Below are 22,410 nucleotides of genomic sequence, written 5' to 3' on the forward strand. Positions count from 1 at the left end.
ACAGATTGCCTCATTCCTGGGCAAGTAGGAATTCACTGGCGGAGGAAAAGAAGGGAATGAAAGGCACTTGTCCCTCTTCTGATAAGTTTGTGTACTCATTCTAAGGACAAACGATTCTTGAAATGTCCATGTATAACCCCTGTACCACGTTACTTGGCTGGAACAGTGAAGGGACTGAACCATATCCCTGTGAGCTGCAGTGAGAAAATCCTCTTCAGAAGGAGAGGAAAGAGTTCCTACAGTAACTAGAGCTGGGCATGAATGAGGGTCACAGGTTTAAAATATACAGATGTGAATCTGAACTTTATTTGCTTGTTTCCATTTCTAATTACAACACTGCATTTTGTGCTTACTAATTTCTCATAAAGGCTGTGAAGCAGCAGAACTTCTAATATAATTTTTTTTCCTTTGAAACAATGAATTAGCAGGCTGAAAGGAGCAAACATTGAAACTACTGTAAATTTAGTAGGTCAAGGAAACTTGAGGATTGAGCCCAGTGTCCTAGTTTATTGCAGTTCTGACAGAAATGTACTGTTTATACAGTGAGACTTTTATTCTTCAGAAGTACAGAATGTTGCAGGTTAATTACAATGAAGTGGTTTTCCCTTCCCCTTCTTGACCAAGGCAGCTACTCAGGTCACAGACTTGGAAGCCAGAATTAATGTATGTGGATAAGAAATGTAAAATAAAACACATCTGAGCTTTGGTTTTGATTATTGTGACAGTAAAAATTTAAGTTTGTGAAGAACTTATTATAATAATGTACATAAAATCTTACGTAAAGACATTGAGTTTATATTAAATAGTAGCATTATATCCACATACAATTTTGAAATGAAGGAGACTTGAACATTTTTTTCTAATGTAGATAAGTACTCTAAAGAGATACCTGATACAAAGTGAGCGGTGATTAGCTGTGGAATATTACTTGCCTGAAGAGTAACAAATCATATGCAGCTCTATTTATTATAGCATTGTCAAGCAACCTCAACTGCTTGGCACTAATTGAATGAATGCAAAATGTTACTGAAAATAAGTGTATTGTCCCTTTAAATTCTAGTGGTTAAGCATGGTAGGTGTTTTAAGTTACAGCTTGCAAGGATTCTGATTAATCTGGTGGCAGATTCTTATCAGACATCTATTTACAGTGTCTCCATTACCTCAGGTTCCAAAAACAAACCATGTCCAGAGCACGATTCCCTGCTCCCCATGCTGCAGGGCTTTCCTAAATTACTATAATCATGAAAACTATTTATTTTAAGAAGGTAATAAATAGTAATAAATAGCGTGTTTCACTGTGCCTTTGATGCAGACCTGGCAGCCCTAATGCTTTACAGCACTAAGCTGCTGCTTTGGGACTCTAAATGACTGTGGGCCTAGAAATGGCTGTTTTCCAGCCCACCCAATGCCTTCTTGCTCTTTTGGTTTGCTGCCCCTGCACTTGCCAGCTCCACTGAGTGTGCCACTGGCTGGAGTAGCCAGGCTGCATCAGACTTGTTACTCTTGTGCAGATAAGCAGTGTATACACAGGAGAGCTGTCACAACCATGGCATAGCCTGAGATCTTCGTAGTTGTATCAGTGCAGTGAAGAGCTGGTTTGCCACGGAGTAAGAGACTTTCGGAGGGTCAGAGTGTTACGTAGATTCGAGAAGATTTGTGCATGTTCTTTTGTGGTTGATCATCGGAACTGTGTGCCAGTTGAGTAACCTGGGAGTGTTTGACAGCTTCTGGGCTGGGAGGGTATGTCCTGACCAAGTTGCTCTTTCTTGTTAGGACAAAATCCATGTGTGTTCCAGGTCCTCTCCCACTTTATTGCTCAGGCACATAATATGGGATCTGTTGTGAGCCCCCAGTCTGGGAAACTGTAGGACCAGAACAGGGAGGAAAGCTGTGAGAAGCATCATCAGTTTGTCAGTATTGGCAAAAAATTCAGGACCTCTGTTATCCTAACCACGTGCACAAACTAGAAGTGTTACCTTACCTACTGAGTGTTTCAGGGAGAAAGCTGGCATGCTTATGAAATCCACATTATATCTTCCACAGTGGGCCCTGTGTAACCAGGATGAGCTCTGTTCCCTGGCAGCATGCTACCTGAGGACCACATAGGATCTTTCTGTTCAGGACTGTGGTGAAATCATCTGACAATGAGGAGAGGGTTGATAATTATATTAGCACTAAATATAGATGGGGGTCTGAGATAGTCTTAGTGAGACTTTCCTCCTTAGACTTGGAGTTTGCTTAGGGTTGGAGCTATTCTTTGCATATCAATGGACATTTTATTTTGTGCTGACTAGATCCTTTTCCACCAACTAGTGTAGCTGGACAGAAATTCAGAGTGAAGGCCAGGTTAGGTGCACTATTCTGCCTGTATTTGTAAGACACTATCTGCCCCATGAGACTGCATCTGCCCCCATATCACATCTTCTTCCTTGGGTTTTATTCACTCTGATGTACTTCAGGGCCTCTGGTGCTTGGGAAAGGTCAACAGAGTATGCTGTGTTTTCTCCCAGTGTCCACATGTCCTCCCAGACTTGTCCCTCACAAGTATCATTGCCCAGACACTTCAGGGATGTAGATACGGCTCCATGTAAGAGGACAAAACTTCTGGACAAAACCAACTTTAATTAATCAAAAGAAATGTTTTCAGAGTCTGGTAGTGACTAGAACCTGAGCTGCTGCTATGGACTCCGTCTTGCAAAATGCCAAGAAAGTTCACTGTATGAAGATCCTTTTGAATTTACTGCTGCTACTGGGATTCCTCCCAGAAAGAACTTTGCCTTGTGAAATTTGTTTAAAATCCCTTACTTAGAAGAAAGAATGCAAGCATGTGAGTTCATAATATCAGTGAGGTTTTTCTGAGCTCTGCCCCAGTCTGCCTCTCCATTTACATTCTGGTTGAGGGATGTTTAGTTCAGAGTGATTCAGAGATGGGCTTCTTGGTTTAGAGGCAGGACATGCTTAGCAGAAGAGTTTCTGCAGTGAAATCTCCACAAAAATCTCCCACTTGAGTGATTTCAAGAGAATTTTTCCAAGATACTAGCAAACCTGCCCTCCTCCCCCATGAGAGACAGAAGTGTAGAGATTTCAGCTTGAGAAAATATCCCCAATGTTAGCAAATAATTATATCTGAAGACTTGGTGTAACTGGAATAAATAACCATAGATGAGTTGGCTGTATTCAGAAAGACACTGCAAATACATGTCTCTTCTTTGTTTAGATTTAGTGTGCATGATTTGACTGAGAACCCATACATGGATGTGTATAATGTTTTTAACTGGGAAATCAGAGCAGATGTTGCCCTAGACAGTAGAACCAGGAACAACATCTGTTTCACAATGTATCTTGCCTTAGTTGTCCTCCCAGATAATTATTACTCAGCTCAGACTGTCCTTCCCTACACTGAGACACCACCTTGAAGTTATCCTCCAGCCAGCTCTGCTAGCTACTCTTAAACTTGTAAATGTGTGGCTGAGAGGTCCTCAGCCATCCCTGATGTACCATCAGCAATGCCATTCTTTGCTTTTCCTGAGGATTAACAAACTCTCTTTTCTAACACAGAAAATGGACTTACAGATGTCTTCACAGTAAGCCCTTTCTTTTCTCTCATGTATTAGCTGAGATGCTCATTCCATTAATTTGTGGATGCTTTAAATGTGCAGCAGCAGCAGTGTGATTTCTGGTGGTGTTTTTCTCCTGTTCAGCCCTATGTGCAGTCAGAGCAGGCCTAAACTGGTGAAGGATGACAAATTGTCTGTAGCCTTGCTGCTTACTTTGCTTGGAAAGAGGAGCTGGCTACTGTCACTGCTATTGAGGTGGGATAGATGCTAGTAGGGAAGGAGGGAGGTCCTGCCCTGCCCCAGGATATGCAGTTTCCAACCTGTCTGATTTCCCTCAGCAGCAAGAGATGCAGCAAGTTTTCCAAGGCTGTCCCTATCTCTCCTCATTTCTGCCCCTTTCAAAACAGTGTTGGAGTGACCCCTGCACAGATCATGTGCATTTAGTATGTGAAAAAACTCTTTATACACTGATGTCTTCTCAGAAAACTTCCCATTGCAGAAAAAAATATTGTGCCCAAAATTGTAGATTCACCAAGCCTTAAAATTTGAGATTGGTTATGGAATAAGTTATGCTTTGCATTTTATAAAGAAATATGGAAAATTAATAATATAATGTAGATATAAGAGAAGCTAAAAAAAATTAAAGCAAATGAAATATGGGATAATGTTTGCCTTTCAGGATTACAGCTTGTGCCATGACCATGAATAAATACGTGGAGGAAAATGTTTCTCAGAAATCGTACACAACGATAAAATACTTCATGAAGATGCTGAGCAGTGTCAGTGAGACTTTAATCTTCATCTTCATGGGTGTGTCTACAGTTGGGAAGAACCATGAGTGGAACTGGGCCTTCGTTAGCTTCACCCTCCTCTTCTGTTTAATCTGGAGGGCACTGGGTAAGCAAGCCTCAGACTATGGGTCAGTATTCTTTGCAAGTGAAATGTTTTATCTCTTGTCAAGTAGAAAATGCCAAAACTTGGACAGAGACCCATTAGTTTGTAGGCTGGTTTTTGTATTAGCAACATGCCCTATATTGCAGGGTCAGCTTCCACCTTTCCCTAAAATGGAACCTAAAAATCAGTTTTGCCCTGATCCTGCTCACCTAAAGTGAGAGGCAGTCTGCTTCATAATCACAGTACATGTATTTAAGTAAACATTTATTTACAAATAAGCAAATATTGGCAAAAAGAATTAGTAGTCATACAGAAATTTAAAAGTTTAGGGGGTGGCATTCTTGTTGTTTGTGGTGGTTTTTTGTCTTTGGTTTTTTGTTCTGTTTCTGTTGGGTTTTTTTTTTTCCTTTGTTTTTGGTTTCGTTTTCAATTTATGTTTACTAGCTTTGGGATTTTCACAGTCATTGACATAAATAGTATCAAATCAAGAAATGCTGTAATTGAAGTGTAAAGAAAAACTTCTGTAAGAAACTAATCCCTCCTGAATTTACAGTACTAGCCCTTTTACCTAGAGAGCTAAGTGCAGGGCAGGCTGGTGGGTCTTAAATCTGCTCCTCTCCTCAGCTTAATCTCTAGTGATTCAGTCCCTGCATGTGTAAAGGAGGGTCATGCTCTAATCTGCAGCCCCAGGTCCAGCTCCCAAGTCTCCTGCCAGAGCAGAAACCTGGGCTATTTTCCTATTGCACCTGCAACCCCACAATCAATACTTTATGATGAAAAGCAGCCAAACAGCCTGATTCCCACCCAGCTCTTGTCCCCTGTGCTTGCTCTCTTCACCTGCCTTTATACCTTTACTCCAATCTGCCACATCTCTGGAACCTTTTTCCAAGGTACACCAGCATGCACTGGTGTTTCTCTCTCCATCCCCAGTCCTGCATCCTTCCTGTCTGTATGAGTAAAATTAAGTGAACTGGAGTTTGCAGGGTTCAAAGGACAGATTGGTGGAGGGGACAAATCAGTTTTCAAAATAACCTCAAAAATCTGTGAAAAGCAATTAGAAGTCTGGGTCTATACTGACACAGAGAATTATTGCTGTTCCAGAGGAGTAGTCTAGCAGTCTTGTGGAGATTTATTAGGTGCTTCAGGTCCTAAGTTCAGCTGACCCAAGGCTTTTAGCTCACTAAATATGTTCAAAATGATGTTCCTAAGGATTTTTAATTTAATATTATGGTATTTCAAGCTGCTGCGTAATGTTTCATTTCTTCAGTAATATAGCTTGAAGAAGGAAATAAAAGGTAAGAAGGAAATAGAAGTGTTTTAAAACAAATATTAACATCGTGGGCTAGTTCTGTGTAATTTAAGTTCCCTTTTTCCCCTCCTCTCTGTATTTCTGTTTTTCCCCCTCAGGTGTTTTTGTTTTGACTCAGATCATTAATGTATTCCGGACAATACCTCTCACTTTCAAGGACCAATTTATTATCGCCTATGGAGGTCTCCGAGGAGCAATTTGTTTTTCACTTGTATTTCTGCTTCCTCCTGCTGTGTTTCCCAGGAAGAAATTGTTCATCACTGCTGTTATCGTGGTGATATTCTTTACTGTTTTCATTCAGGTAGTACCCTTCTTCTCCTGGATTTCTTCTTTCTCAGACAGGTTGTAAATAAGCCATGGTTAGAAAAACAGATTTTTCTAACTTACTGTAAGGAGCATACTTGAAGGTACTCTCCATAGTCATAGTATAAAAAAATGCTATGCATACCACAAAAAGGTAGCATAAGTATGCCAGATATTAAGTACTTATGCTTACATATAAGTAGTATTAAGTATTTAAGACTAGTGAGGTTGGAGTAGTGACAAAAGATAATCTGGGTACAGCTTCAGCACTAATTCCTTTTTTTGTAATGTTTAAATTTGTGCGTTTACTCAGGAGTTCAGTGTTGGATATAGTGCACAGTGAGCTAAAGACACTGAGGGCACAGACAGGTCTGGGTGATAGGAAGTGATGCTGCAAACCAGCTGGACATCCCTCAAAAAAGCACCAGGTGTGTGGAAGGACACAAAGAACTTGTCTCCAGTGACCACCTGGCCATAGAGACTGAAACCTGCAAAATGCAGAGGAGGCCAAGCCCATCAAATAAATATATCAGACTACTCATTATCCAGAACAGTGAGGGAGATGTGAGTGGCTAATAATGAAATTTCAGAGCTGTGGAAAAACATATAAATATAGAATTTTGTTACTCTGCCTTTTAGATGGAAAAAGGTGCTTTGGGAAGCAAGTATCTGTGTTCATGCTTGGGAAGAGGGGCAAGGTGGAAGTCAGTTGATTTTAGCTGTGAAAACTAATTTAATAATTTAAAATATGGAGATAAATGGAATGTGCTATGAGATGCAATTTGATTTATCAGAGCAAAAATTGGCATCATTCTTTCATAAGGCAATTTATTTTCTACAGTAATCTAATTTAACTGGAATATTGTAAAATCTTTGGGGAGGGGGTGGCAGAGGAGATTGTTAGTGTTGCTACTGATTAAACTGAGGTTTAGATTGATATTAGGATGACCGTAAAATGAATGAGGAAGGAGGTGAAAGTTTCTCCTTTAAATGGAAATAGAAGCAAATTGTCCTTTGGGTCAGAAAGGATCTCTGGGGGTCTCTAGTCCAACCCTGTGCTCAAAGGAAGGCCACCTCAGATCATGTTACTCAGGACCATATCAAGCTGAGTTCTGAATCTATTGATGGATGGAGATATCCCAGCCTCTCTGGGCACTTGCTCAGGTGTTCAACCACCCTGGCCAGATAATAGGCTGATGAGATATTACTAAAGGAATTCCTCAGGGATAAGTTAATACTCTTGTTAATTGACCATGGCCCATAAATGTAGGAGTTTTTGATGCTTATGTTTCTTGATGACAGATTTTGAAAAGTGTACTCAGGGTGACAGTGACACGATAAAGTATCCTGTAGAAAGAACTGAGGGTCAATACGAAAGGAACAGAATTAAATTGAACGGTAACGTGTGCAAACGTGTTCTAGTAAGGATTTTTGTACTAGGAATTTCTCTTGTGAAATGGGAACCTTTGATTTGGAAAAATATAGAGAGGGAAAAAGATGGAGGGGGACTAATTGGTAATGGGGTAGATTTTAAATGAACAATGCAGTGCAGTGGGGACAGAAGAAAGGCAAACCTGATCTTAGGACGCACTGAGACAGGTATTTCCATTAGAGCATAGTGGCACGTTCTGGAGTGATCAGGGACTGGTAAGCTTGTCATGTGAAAGGAGACCAGGATGCCTTGGCCTTAGCAAGATGAAGGAGAAAAGAAGAGATAATTACTGTTTATATGAGGGAGTGAACACTGTTTAAACTAAAAAGACAAATGTTGGCACAAGAACAAAGTGGTACACAGTGACCATGATGCAATTAAGAAGCAGCTTTCTAATTATTAGAACAATAAGGTTCAAGATGAGTGTTCCATTATGAGCAATGGGGCAAAGAAACCTAACTACTTTTGAGATAAAGCTTGATTCATTTATGAAAAAAAATATGACCTGGGTGTCTGGGATAGTAGGGACTGATCTCAACACCACAGGAGATTCATTCCTCTCCCCTGCACCAGTGTACATGTAAACAAATTATCTTAATTATTCCACAAATAATGGTTGAAAACCATTATATCATTAAGAGATAGCCAAAACTTTTTGTTCTTTCTCTGAGAATGGTCGGGCAAGGATATATATTTACAAAAAACCTTAGTTTCATGATCTTAGATGTCAATAATAGTACTGTTTGCATATCTGTGAATACCTGTTTTGGAAGTAATCACTAAAAAATAGGACTTTACGTGTTTGTTTTGAAATTACAGGGAATCAGTTTACTAATTCATGTTTTTCTAACATATAACAAAACTAAAAAAAAAAAGTGTAAAATTACTATGGATAGGATAGGTGATGTATTCCTGAGAGGTTCTGTTAGGCTGACCCTCTTGGACCTCTCAGTTCTAGGGTGCCCCCTTCTTCCTCCTTTTGCATTAATGGAGTCTGAGCTGACAAGGACTTCATAGCTAAGTGCAAAACCTGCCAATCAGAAGAATTAATACACTTTTATGATTATTGTGTTTTTTTCTTCACAGGGAATAACAATTCGCCCACTAGTGGAGTTTCTTGATGTCAAAAGGTCAAATAAAAAGCAACCTGCTGTCAGTGAAGAGATTTATAACAGGGTATGTTTCAGCCTCAGTATCATAGGCGAAACCTTGTGCAGATGAAATTCCTGGTCACGTCCAAACAGACAAACATTCAGCATCAGTATTATGGAGAGGTTGTACTAGATTTCTTTTTGGTAGCTGTAATAAGCACAATAATTGCAAAGCTTATATTTAACTTTTAGCAATTACTGAAATTATTGTTACGTATCACTATTTTGGAATCTCTCGCTTTCTTAATTGTTCAGATCTAGAAGTAAATTAACTTTCTGTAGTTTATTTCACACATGAGATACATGTTATTTTATAATTTGGCTACATCAGGAAACCTTTGGCCTTATCTAATTACATTATACTGCATTTGGTTTCATCTAATTAAACAAATGCAAACTTCTCTTAAACTTACTTAACTCTTACATCATCAGCCTTTTTATGGACATATGTTTGGTACATGTGTGTCTCCAATTGTTGCAGAGTATTAGCCATGCATCTTCTTGAACGTATTTCTCCTTGCAGCATACCTGAGGCAAGTGGTTTGAGATTTCAGAAGTGAGGAATAGTAAGGGCCATATTTGGGAAAGAAGCCAATCTAAAGGTCTGTCCTGTTAGATCTTATCCTTTGGACCTGTCTACCAGGGTTTTTCTCTGAGACTGAGAGACCCCTACAATGGTTCCTGAATTAAAAGCAAACATGCTGCCTCTGGGATCAAGTGAGACCTTAGCTGAACCAGTTCAGTTTTTCATAATTGGTAATAGACTCGGGAAGAGTGTGTTTCTAATATTAGGTGGACAGAATGCTTTAGGATGATACAAATTCCTTAAATAGGAGCTCAGGATCTAATGCTGGCTCTCAGTTGTGTCTGTGCATCTTGAGAGGCTGGTGCTGATGTAGGAAGCTTCTGTCCACTGAGATTTTCTTCTCCACAAAGTCATACTTGCCTCACTGTCAGGCCTGGGGAAGTTCCAGGCATAGCAGCAAGAGGTTAGGGAATTTCAAATAAGTGAAAATACGGGAAAAACCTTTAGTTTCAGGCAGGAGCTGAGCAAGATTGACATTGAGGAAATTAGCAACTAGCTTCTGTCCTTTTTTGGCTGTGAGCTAAAGAAGATTCAGGGTGAAAGAAACAGATTCTGGTTTTGAGCTTGCTTTGGACTGCTTTTCTTAAAACTGAAGTATTGTCCTGAGCTGTGACTAGATGTTCCTGTTTTAAAGTAAGTTGGAAACTAATAAGGTCTAAGGACAAGCTGAGTGATATCTATAAGTTTATGTAATTAACCAAAGTTTTCCTTCAGTTCTTTGACCACGTGAAGACTGGAATTGAAGATGTATGCGGACACTGGGGTCACAACTTTTGGAGAGATAAGTAAGAGCTGCTTTTGAAACTCCTTGTTATACAGGAGAGGTTGAAATGGCTCTGCAGCAACAAACAAAGGCTGTTGAGCATCATATTTCATTTCCAGCATTCATTCTTGAAAGTGTATGGTTGTTTTTAGAACATGTGGGTTTTGAAGGAAAAGTAGATAAACAATGATTTTTACAAAACCACAAGCAAGTAGAACAGAATCTCCAGCTGGGAAGAAAGGCAGCCCTCTGATCCCAGGGTGAGGGATGGCACCTTCTGAGGGTGCATGTTTCTGAGTGTTGCAGAGCATTTCCTGTATGTCTGCCGAGCCTTTCATCCCAGCCAGCTGTCTTCCTGAAAACTGTATTTCTTAAGGCAGTTAAGTGATGGGTTAGTTTCCTATTTGGTGGTAAACATACAGAAGCTATTTGATTTTCTCTAGAAAGATCAAGGCAGCAGCTGGCATGAGATACATGAGAGATCCTAATGGCAGGTAGCTCCACAGCTCTTAATGGTATTACTTAAGACTTAGTATCAGTTGGGAAGATTACTCCTGGCAATACCTGAATAATTAATATTTTTACTTTATCTGCTGAATCATCATCATCATCATCATCAGGTTGGATCTAATTCCTTTTACACCCAAATTCTTTAGACCCAAAGCATAGGTACTGCTCACCACCCTCTAGTCTCTGCTCCAAGAAGAGTTTAAGTGTTTTATATCAGAAGAGAATAATAGCACCAGCAGGAATGGCTGAGGAGAGCCTTCTCCAAATGACTTGGGGACAACACAGTGAGGGTACTTTCCTCAGATGGGTGATATGGGTACAACTTTTCCCTACTCAGCCTGGTTCTCCTCTAATCTACGTGGGATCTTTAATGAAAATACTGCAGAGCAACAGAGAGTCCCACGTCTTCCTGACCTTCACACCCAAATTCAAGAATAACTTCAAAATGTCTGGAGGGCAAAATATTTTCTGACAAACAAAATCAATACCAGCTGCAATCAATATTTTTTCACTAAGCATCCAAGAGGGTGCAGTTTCTTTGGAGAAAGGAAGAGCTTCTAAAGTTTTATAAAAGCAGGCTAAAATTTCAAAGAAAAAGCAGTTGATGCAAATTTTGGCCTTTTATTTGTTATTACAGTAAATATTTAATGTTCTCTTTGTCTTGATGAAAACAGAGAATTAAAAATAATATTTTCTAATAACACAGAATAGAATAGAATAGCTAAAACTTTAAAGTTGCTTCTAGGGAGACTGCCTGTTAACATGTTAACCAAACCACAGATTAAGACTATCTGAAGTAAAGTTGAAATTGACCCTTTCTTAGGTTACTCAGCATTAGGTCGTTAACATGAACAGGCACATTCCCAGACAATAAAGTCCTTTAAAATTTCATTAACTGCAGTATATTGGCTTTCCTTAACTATGCACAGTAAAAATTAACTGGTTGGGCTGGTTTGCCTCATGTACAGGTTTAAAAAGTTTGACAATAAATACCTGCGAAGACTTCTAATCCGTGAGAACCAGCCCAAATCCAGCATTGTTTCTTTATACAAGAAGCTAGAAATCAAGCATGCCATTGAGATGGCAGAGAGTGGAATGATAAGCAAGGTCCCATCATCAGTGTCTCTCAGGTAAGCAGACAATGCCAGCATGGCCAAGCATCTCCTCTGCGTCACATAATTTATTTCAAAGCCCAGGCTGGAGGCAAGATAATCATTTTGGCTTAGGATATTTTGGGTCCTGATGTCACCAGAACAGTAAGAGGATGTGAAACAAGAGCTTTTTGCCTGTAGCTTCATGTGAAGTGCTGTGTTCTTCCGGGGTATGTAGTTTTACTGGGGCAGCTGCCCACTGGAACATTGATCTGCTCTGTAGAGCGCAGGTGGACTTGAACATGTGCCTGCCTCCCTGCTGAGAATAGCTACAAGGGAAGCCTGAGGGGCATTTTAAATAGTACCTAAATACAATGGACAAACTATTGTCATTTTTATCACATTTTGTTTCTTACCACCGATTCAAATGCAATCAAGATTTCATTTCTACATGTTATATTTTCATCTACTACTTGGTTGTTTTGAAATGTTGTTTCCACCTCTAATGAAGGAAATAATTCAAATGTCATTCCTGACCCTAAAAATAAAAATAATTTTTCTCTCTCCCACCCTCTCTCTCTCTCTCCGTCTCCCTTATATTTTCCTTTTTTTTCCGTTCTGCCACAGTGACTATCATGAAGGAAAGATAAAGCCCCTTTCTCCCACTGAAATGGAAAACATGAGAGAAATATTAACAAAGAATCTCTACCAAATACGACATCGAGTAAGGATGAACTTTTGCCTACTTAAACATCCCACTGCTCCTGTAATATACTGATTATCTTCCTAGCACATCTTTGAGCTAGTACATCTGCTCTATCATATAATAACAAGTAATGCTCTTATTTACCTCTGTTGCCTTGAGTCCATATCCTGTCGTATGTACAGTACCATATTCACATTCCTTTGTGTAAATACTTACTTGATCTTATACTATTGGTAAAGCTTAATGTTTTTGTCTTACAACCTCTGATGTACCTACAGTATTAAAGTAGGATCATAGGCGCCAGTTCAACCCAACATTGTCTGCTTGTATCAGTATATTGGTCACTTTATGATATGGGATTAGATTTCCTATTTGCCTCCATTTGTAAAGTTGTTTGTTTAAAGAACAAAGATGACAAACTGGAAAAACAGTGAAATAAAAGCAAAAGGACATTTCACATTTGTCCTCCTGTGGCTAAGTAGTTTGAATGCCTGAGCCCTTGGAAAACATTCAAAAATTGAGCAAGCTTCAGCTTGCTGGAGGTAAAAATTACTTCCCTCTAGGGGACTCATCACTTTCAAATATGTGTCCTCTACTGACATACTGACCAAGCTACTACAGTGTGGGGGTAAACACGGTATTAAGCCAGCTTCTTCCATTTTGTCTTTCATTATAAATGTCAGCAGGTTAAAAAAAAATGAACCAAAAGCAATAGGAAAAAAAAAACCAAAACAAAACAGGTGGTTGTGAAGCAAATGAAAAAAACCTTTCTAGGCATAATTATTGTTCTTGCTCTTAATCATCTGCAATACGGTCTTGTTCACAAGGATTTATGATGCTTATTAAAGCAAAAAAAGCCTGGTTTTCCCTGTTCATATAGTCCAACACATTTGACATCATACTTTACAAGCTGTGATCACTGCTTTTCTATTTTAGACAATGTCCTACAACCGACACAGCCTGGCTGCAGATGCAGGTGAAAAGCAGGCCAAAGAAATTCTGATCCGTCGCAGGCACAGCCTTAGGGAGAGCCTGAGGAAAACAAACAGCCTGTCAAGGGAAAGACCGGTACTTGCATTTTCTGGTGTTTTTTGTTTTGCTTGATTTTTTTTAATTTTAATTTTTGTTGAAAGCAGCTCTTTATAGCTAAATTTCATGCAGAAAAAACAATCTTCTAACATGCAGGAAAAAATCCTGAGTTTGGAAGACAACTGCATGTGTAATATCACACTTACACCTTGAGTTGCACACATGAGCCCCTTAATTTGTGTTGACACCTTTAGCAAAGCTTCGGTCTTGTAGAATGTGATAGGAGTGTGATCTGTGCCATACTTTTACCTCATGTGGTGGGAGTGGGATCTGCTGCCATAATTTTACCTCAGAAAAGCTGGACAGAATGTACTCAATGTAGGTATGATCAGTATTCTCTATCAGTATTTTGATGAAATGTGGATTATTAAAGGTTAAAAATGACTTTGAGATAGAAAAGCTACTTAAAATAAGCTCCAAAATATAGGAGAGGACTTTTTACCACATCAGTCAGAGCAAGCTCTTCCCTTAAAAAATATTGTATGCTCCTTATTATTCATAAAATATAGTCAGGCCTTCAGATTTTGGCACTGGTTAGGAAAACTCCTTCCACTTACAAGGATTGCTGTGGCATGATAATATCTGGCTCTCTGAGGCAATCCTGCAATTTGTAACCTTCCAATCATATTGGAATGGAGCACACTAATTAGCCAGGGAAACTGATCCTTTGGGTCATATCAGGAAATGACATAGGACAAGGTCATATCAAGGAAATTAGCCCTCCTGTGAATATGTATTTTCATGTTACAGGAATACTTAGTGACTGTTGTCTTCATTGATACAGTTGTCCTTCAGCAGTTGAGACTGGAATAATGTCTCCAAAAGGGCTGTGCCTCATAGGTGATCATTACCAGAGCTACTGTGGTGTTAATTATGACAATAAGACTGTTCCTGAATGATTTTTTATCCTCTCAAGCACAGTTACATATGTTATCTTTTTCATACTATTAAATTATTTACTGTGTGGAATAGTGAGGAGACTCAGCAGGACTTTTGGGGCAGGGAGAGAAAAAGCATGTCTGATAACTTTTTAAAATACACCAGCTATCATTTTAAGAGTAATTATCCTTGGATAAATCCTCCACAGAGGAAGAGGAGAAAGAGGAAAAGAATAAAAATCCAAAGAGGAAAAGTCTCTAAGGGAAAATAAATTTCCTTTCAGGTTCCCTTTGTGTCTGTCAAAAGTAATTGTATGACCAGAGTAAAGCTGGTAGACTGTAAAGATTTTAAAATCTTTGTAGCAAATGTAAGAAAGGATGTCCTTGAGAAACTTTTGAATAAAAAAAAAAAAAAAGATAGCAACTTGTCCTGGGAAGTACCTCTCATGTTCCAGGAAGTATGAAGTATGGTTCCCAGAGCCTTTAAATCTTAGTCTGGGGAAAACAAGGATTTTATGCCCTGAACTGGTAAATGATCATGCTGGTGCCTAACTTCCTCATCAACTTCAGTGTAACTAGTCAACTGTATAAAGTCATTTATATGTATAAAGTGCTTGCAGGATCAGAATACAAATTAGTTCTTGAGCTCAAGCTTCAGTCTCACCCAAACTTTTGCAGCTGACTAATTAAAAGTTTCAAACAAGTTTTAAACATTGAGCTGCATGAAATGCCATGCTTGCAGCATTTGCCTTCCTTAGGAAAACCTGGGCAGGCAAGGTTGAGGTTAGAGACCATACATTTATTAACTCCCATCTTAGAAGGCATATCACTAGGCTTTCATTTGATTAAACTGCTTGAGATTATTCAGTCATTACCTTTCTTAGCACAGACTTCAGCCAGCAATCAGCACTGAGTGTGTAGTAAAAGATCACATATTAGCTAATCTGAAACTACTCTCCAGCCCTTTAGCTACATAAACCTGTTCAAGCCTCAGTCGTGTACCTTAACATGCATTATGCAGGTTCACTAGGCTGCAGTGGCTTAAAATGTTTTGGTTTTCTTTGCATGCAGGCTGCAGCAAATACAAAAAGATTTCTTTCACTTCCTAAAAACACTAAACTCCCAGAGAAACTTCGAGTGAGAAATAAAACATCTTCCAGAGGTAATAAAATTTTTCTGCTTTTCTCTTACTGTGCTGCATTTTGCTTACATAGGAGAAAGGTTTTTCCAAGGATGATGTAGAACCATCTAAATCAGTGAATTACAGCATTTATAGCAGCGTGTCCTAAAGCAGAAATGTTAGTGTTGAGAAATGCCCTGGACAGCAGGGTTTTGTGGGGATTTCTCACTTCATATTCTATACTGGCATAGTCCTCCCAGCACATCTCATGTTAGCAAGCAGCAGCCTGCTGCACTTTTGCACCAGGAACACTGCTGTGGCTCATTCTCCTTATCTTTATTCCATAATCCAGATATCCCTCCTGGATTATGAGCCTATTTGGTTCTTTTCTTCTCTGGGGTCAGGGTAGAGGACACTGCTCTGAGAACCAAACCAGAGAGGGTAATGAGATCTAGTAGTTTATTGTTCTCATGAAGAACTCAAAATGGTGTACAACCAAATTGTTGTTTTTTTTTAATCCACTGCCTAAACTCGCAAATGTTTTGTATTGTAGTTCTTGAGTTCTAACAAAAAAAAAAAAAGTGTTGAAGCACAAATATTTTATGTGAAAACTTTGCCCAATTCTATATATTAGTTTTGATTGTTAATGGTTTCCTTACCATGCTTATATCATACTTGGAAGCATTTTCTTTCATGACAAATTGTCATCAAGGTCTCTTGCTGGGAAGACAAAATCTCTGCAGAGTGGCAAAAATGTCTTGATCTCCACCCCAATTAGTTTTCCACCATTCCCAATTAATTTAATAATAGACTGTTTTTGTCTGTTAATAATGAAATCTTTGTCTTCTGAGTGTAGGATGCCTTTCATTCCGTAGTTAATCTGCAGAGGTCACCTACTGTCACCTAGAATTAAAGAGAAAATATGCCTCCAGATTATTCAATTGTCAAAAAATATATTATTTGACATATTTAGAAGGGAAAAAGCCTGAAAACACAGTCTGATGAAGACCTTCCTTGATATATAATTATCTGGGTGAATGGACAATTACATGGTGATATATTTTGTTGACCCCTTCCTCACCTTTTTAAAAAGAAATAACATGAAGGCTACTAATCTAAGTTGTTCTTATGACAGTTGCACTATACACAGTTGTTTACTTTGCTGTATTTAAAACATCATATCTGATTTAAGTCTAAGAACAAATCTGAGGCATTCATAAACTATTGTTAAAATTATTATCAAATGACTGAAGTGTGCAAGTTTTGATGAAAATGTTAATTCTTTTTAAAGAAGACTGGTGGGGAAAAAATATATGCACATGTGCACATCCAGACAATCTCCAGCTTGCTTTACCTGGCAATGACCATTTAAAGGCATTCCTTAAACAATTATGCCAGTTTTCCCTACAGCATATTCTACACTTCTGTGAGAGGGAAGAAGAGTCTGCAGCACTTGCAACCTATAACATTTGCCCTGTTGATTCTGTTTCATGTCTTACATTCAGCCTTATTAAAGATGGGAGATTTCCACCCATCTGTACATTCATCTTGGAAAATCCTTTGCCTAGTAGAGTCTTGATGCACCTTTTCCAAAGTCAAATTTCTAGAGCCCCAGTACGTGTTGTGCTCTGGAAATGCCTCTCAGTTTAGATTTCATGAGATGTGAGGCTGAGAAATCTACTTTTGGTATCCTGCTTGGATGTAAGCTGGGACTAGACTGTAAGGTCAGAGAGAAGCAGGGTTTTTTTTTGTCCAGAGAACAGGAAATTTCCCAGAACTGGGTAAATGTTACTTCAATCAAGGGAGCACTTGGTAAGCAAGGAGCAGCCGAATGAGTCCTTTCTAAAAAAATCACACTTTTGAGGGTAGGGACATTTTAAAGTCAAATCTATCCCCTATTTTGGCAGAGTTAAGAGGCTGTTGCTGCATCTAATCAGAAAGCACTGAATATAGAAAAATATGGGGAAACTTTATTCTGTGGCTGCAAGGGCTCAGTGTGCTGTTACTCAAATATTCCTGAAACAGTTTTATTCTACACCTAAAACTATACTTTTGTTTTCAATTGACAGTGGGTGACAGCAGTGACTCTGAGTTGGATGCTGCTACCACAGTGCTCAATCTAAGACCGAGAGCAGGGAAAATCTTGAGAGACCAGAGACTGAGACAACAGAGACCACTACCTGAGTTTAGGGTGGAGTGGAAGAATGAAGTTGACGGGAGCCAGGATGGGCGAGGAGAACAGCAGGACCCAAGCACCGTGCCTCAGCCATCCATTGGGTTCAGGCAGCCACTGCTGACGAGACCAAGATTTGGCACTCTGAGCAGGGAAGATCTGACTGCAGACCATGGGTCAGCAAGACCCATGCCACCACCACGGTTAGTTAGGCAGGCATCGCAAGGGGACAGGCAGAGAAATAAGCCTGAGAACCAGCTGTATTAAACACAGCCAAAGGAGAACTATTGGTAATAAACCATGGACATACTGAATTAGGACTCTAAACTATCTGATCAGACCATGGGATCCATTAAAATAACAAAACAAGCCTCAGTCTGGGTCTAACCACTTCCATTTGAGTTAAGTCGACTCCATTAACTAAGTGAAAGGAATACTGGAGCAATTGCAAAGTTAAAGACATAAAAAAATGTATTTCTTTTATAAATAACTTATGGCAATGCTTTAATTTAATTACATTATTTACACTGTTAAAATAGTATGGAAATGTGCCTTATAACATCATTTCTCACAGAACCAAGTCACAAAGGTTCAATACCCAGTTTTCTATTGAAATCCTTGCTGAAAGTCCAGTGATGAATGGATTCTTAAAAAATACCCCCAAAATTATGTGTAGTTTCAGATTTTATTTATAATCAATAACACTTGTTTTAACCAGAGCTTCAACATGAATAACACTGAAAATTGCACAATGCACCTATCATATAGACTTCTAAAGAAGAATAAATATATTCCTGAAGCCTAGTTTGTTCGAAGACCTCTGATGCAGAAAAAGAGGAAGAAGAAACAAGCTTTAGGGGCAGAATTGCAAATACAGCTTATAAAAAGGACTTGTAACAAAGACCTGAATAGCTTGAATTTTTACTTTCTGAATTTTTGGCAATATGTTACCTTTGAAAGGTACTAAGGATCACCAAAGAAAAACTGAATTACCTTGGCTTTCACTTATGTCAGCAAGAACTGAGAGCACTTATTAGGACACCAGAAGGCCTAAAACCAGAAAACTTCAAGTGGATAAATAACGTTGTGAATCAAAATTGCTTTTTTGCACCTTAGGCACTTGGTTGCAATGTAATACAAACACAGCAGTAGAATAGTTGCAGAGTACTGCACGTAGACAAAGCGAGCAGTCTCCTGTTTGAGTCAGGGACCACTGATACTCAAGAATGCTCATTCAACTCATGCTTGTGACCCTGGTTAATTTGTTTTACTTTTTGTTTCCTCATCTGTAAAAGGGGAAAGATAATCTTTTCTTTGTCTGAGCTATGCACTCCAAGGAACAAAAATGTTCCATCTAATTTGTTTTTACAGAAAAGTAGCACAGTGGGGCCCTGGAATCAGCTGAAGTCGCTGTGCACCTTAATAACATGGACTTCTTGATCCATGGCTACCATTTGAGGGCATATGGGAAGGGAGGGTGCATTTAAATAAATGATACTTAACTGTAGCTCTCAGGAATTTGCACTTTCTGTCTCATGTAATCAAAGTACTGAGCTTGCTTTAGCACAGATACACATTTCAGTACAATGCAGAAATAATTTTTTTTCTACTTGTTACAAAATTGATAACTTTCATTGAAGAATGTACACTGTGAAATCATAAATTTTCTCTTTCATTAGCACATTTCTAAATCTCTGGGCAATAAGATTATTTTTTTTAATTTAAGTTTGTTTTGAAAGAACTATTAAAAATCAGAGTTTCCTTTTAAAACCACAAAGTAGATTTCTTTCAAATGTTCATGGGTGGGGGTTGATAAACGGGGTTGTAAGACTTTCCTTCTTCTAAAAGCATTTACAAAATATTTATTTCATGTATGAATTTGAACTATCAAGCCTTCCTAAACTCTTTCCTTAGCACAGGTCCTTTAATCTTTTTCCTCTGTTCCAGCTATGAAAAATTCTGCTGTGTGTCAAATTCAAAGTCTAAGAGGAATGACTGTGTGAACCCTATAAACCTCAGTCAAATGTTCATGGCTAATCTCAACAAATGATTACTGTGGAAATCAATACTTAGCTGTCCTCTAATGATCATCTCTTGTTTGGAAATAAAATTGGGTTCAAACAAAGCCAGCAAGTTTTAAAAAGAAATTTAAAGTTGCCTTTCAACAGGAAAATCTGTAAAATTGTCAGGGAATGCTATGTCACTGCATTATTTGGATCATGTTTTAATAAGAAAAAAGCCTCAAGTTTTGATTTCAGTTTTGAGACAACATCCTCCTTACAGATCAGACTGTTTAGATTAGCTGTTTTATATTAGGCCGATCTGAAATCTGACCAAATAAATAAATGTGAAATGTTGCACATCAACATTTAGTTTACTCTCCGTGGAGTTTTCTTCTTTGTGTGCTGGTAATGACCTAGCACTTGGCTTCTATCTGGGGAGAGCTGCTTTTCAAACAGTTGTTTTTTTATGGCACAATTTTAAATAATGAATGCAGGTTTCAGGAACTTTACTGCTGTGCTGGTTGCCCATTAATGCAGGGCATGCTCACATTATTTGTGCTTAAAGTGGTGCCCCATAGTACAAGCACATCAAAGTAAAGGTCATTTTTATAAATATGGTGCTAAGCTCTTGGTGCTCCAAAACATCATAGCATGTTTTTACCTTTCCAAAGCACTTAGAAAATCCACAGAATACGAGCATCAAGGCACATCTCCAGCATGGTCACATTATGAAGCAGAATTGCAAATCTCCTGGGACTCTGTGTCCTTGTGAGTACCCTCTACTTTCTTCATTTCTGCTCTTCCCACCAGTTTCAGGGACTCTTTTCCACTATTGTTGAATCCGACCCTTGCCATGTCTGGGAACTGATTTCCAGATGCTCTCCTTTTCAGTAGCAATGACAGCAGCAGGTGACACAGGCATTGATCCAGTAAGCCCTTATCATTCAGCTCATGCTCTGGTTTGGGTCAGAGGTTTATAAATTTTTTTGTGTTATTTTTTTTTGTTTGTTTGCATTTCTTTTTTTGTTTTTTTTTTTTGTTTTTTTTTTTTTTTTCCTTTCCTGCAAAGGAAAAACACATGAGCATTTTTTTGAGCCTGCAGAGGAGACACATCTTTCATGTCATATCAGTTTGTCTGCTGGAGAATGAAATGCCCAATAAATCTGTCCTCGAGCACCATCTGATGGGGAAAGTCATGTATTGACTGAGGACAACGTTCCTTGCTGTTTAAAGGAAACCAGATCTTCAACAGTAACTGGGAAACTTGCCAGAGCCACATACAAATTATTTTGTTTCCAGATGGACTCCCCAATACACTCTCTAGTAGAGATATTTTAATGCATTTTTGATGAAGAAAGTCCAGTTTTAGGGACAGTGGGGAAATACAGTTCCACTCTGAATTAGGGTTTTCAGTATTTCCCCTCCAGATCCTGAGAAGCCCATAAATTGAAATAGGATAAGAAAGAAGGTATAACAAGGCCTAGAGGGGATAGACACCCAGTAACCTTTTTTAGGCAGATAGTTGAAAAAAAAACCCAAGAAAAATCTGCCCAAAGAGCTAGAATTTTAAGGGCTGTCCTATTTTGTACTAAAGTATCATGCAAATTCCACTGAAACCAGTTAAAAGAAAACCTTACTGCATAACAATTTAAACATTTGAGAATATCCTTCTGTACTAAAGCCACATAGAAATCACATGGAAAAACAAAGTTTAAAGTTTTGCCAAAATAACATGCCTGCTGTTATGAAGGGTATCTTGGGCTCTCTGGAAGCAAACACACTGCACCCTGCACCAAATTTTTCAAGAGCTGCCAAGTCCACCAATTCCAAACATCAGCTCCAAGAAAGGCCTTAGCTGGTCACCACTTCCAAAACTGTCCAAGTTCTGTCAACACCCCTGAACCCCTGAAGAAAAGAGGAAAGATTTTGAAATAGGACGTTGGAATGCTTTTTGTATCACAAGAGCTCTGATCCAATAAAAATATCCTGTTAATGTGCATAAATATGGCACCCTAATTGCCACAGGTTTTGTTTCAAAAAGTAATTTTTTTCCCACAAAAAAGAAAAAACTTAAATACTTCCACTTCATTTTTCCTCTCTGAGACCTCCTATTTCTTAGATATTTGACAGAATGGAAGACTGAGTCTTCCGGTGTAGCACATCTCAAAAAATAATTTTTTGGTGCTGAGATTTAAAGTAATAAAAAAATTCAATTATTTTCTCTTCAAAAATTAAAACAAATTGTTTTTCAAGAATTCCCTTTAAAACAAGCTGTATACTTTCATTTCTAAAAGCAGTCTGACCTCCACTCACAATCATGATTCTCAAAGTTCAGGCTCCAGTACACTCTTCCAAGATTCATGATCTTACAAGATTCATGATCAGCTCTTTGTGAATTAGTCTTCAATATTATAGCAGTAACAGCACAGGCAACTATTGGGTTTTCAAATGCCAAAGTGCTAGGCTAGAAAGGATCATTTACCCAAGTGTGTCCTGCAACACCCATAACCAGATTGGCACTGGCAGCACCCACAGAGGTTCCCAGCAGCAGGAATGCAATGGCACTACAGAGAACCTGGAGTAATGAGCAAGCCACATCATAAACACTTGTCCCATTTTGTGGCTGCATTATCTCCTCAATGATCAACTTGTTCTCAAAAGATGAAAATGGTACTGATCTCTGTGATTGTGCTGCAGTGAGTAAATTCAGAAGAAGGAAAACTGGACAGGAAATGGAAGTCTACAGAACTGATGTATTGGGTCTGCATGGCAAAGTTTTGGTAGTGGGGGGGGATATAGTGGTGGCTTCTCTGAGAAGCTGCCAGAAGCTTTCCCTTTGTCTGAC

The 22,410-nt window shown here is 38.8% G+C and overlaps 1 protein-coding gene across 1 annotated transcript in view; it reads left to right on the plus strand.

Moving 5' to 3' along the window:
- Nucleotides 1-17,829, plus strand: part of SLC9A2 (solute carrier family 9 member A2) — a 31,993-nt gene extending 14,164 nt beyond the window's left edge. The window contains exons 4-12 of the mRNA XM_062515047.1: nt 4,237-4,454; nt 5,859-6,061; nt 8,582-8,671; nt 9,947-10,017; nt 11,474-11,635; nt 12,224-12,320; nt 13,239-13,370; nt 15,341-15,431; nt 17,459-17,829. Coding sequence (XP_062371031.1) covers nt 4,237-4,454; nt 5,859-6,061; nt 8,582-8,671; nt 9,947-10,017; nt 11,474-11,635; nt 12,224-12,320; nt 13,239-13,370; nt 15,341-15,431; nt 17,459-17,829 — 1,435 coding nt within the window. The remainder of the gene's footprint in view (nt 1-4,236; nt 4,455-5,858; nt 6,062-8,581; nt 8,672-9,946; nt 10,018-11,473; nt 11,636-12,223; nt 12,321-13,238; nt 13,371-15,340; nt 15,432-17,458) is intronic.
- The last annotated feature ends 4,581 nt before the right edge of the window (nt 17,830-22,410 follow it).

The sequence above is a fragment of the Cinclus cinclus genome, chromosome 2 (genome assembly GCF_963662255.1).
Source record: "Cinclus cinclus chromosome 2, bCinCin1.1, whole genome shotgun sequence".
Lineage (NCBI taxonomy): Eukaryota > Metazoa > Chordata > Aves > Passeriformes > Cinclidae > Cinclus > Cinclus cinclus.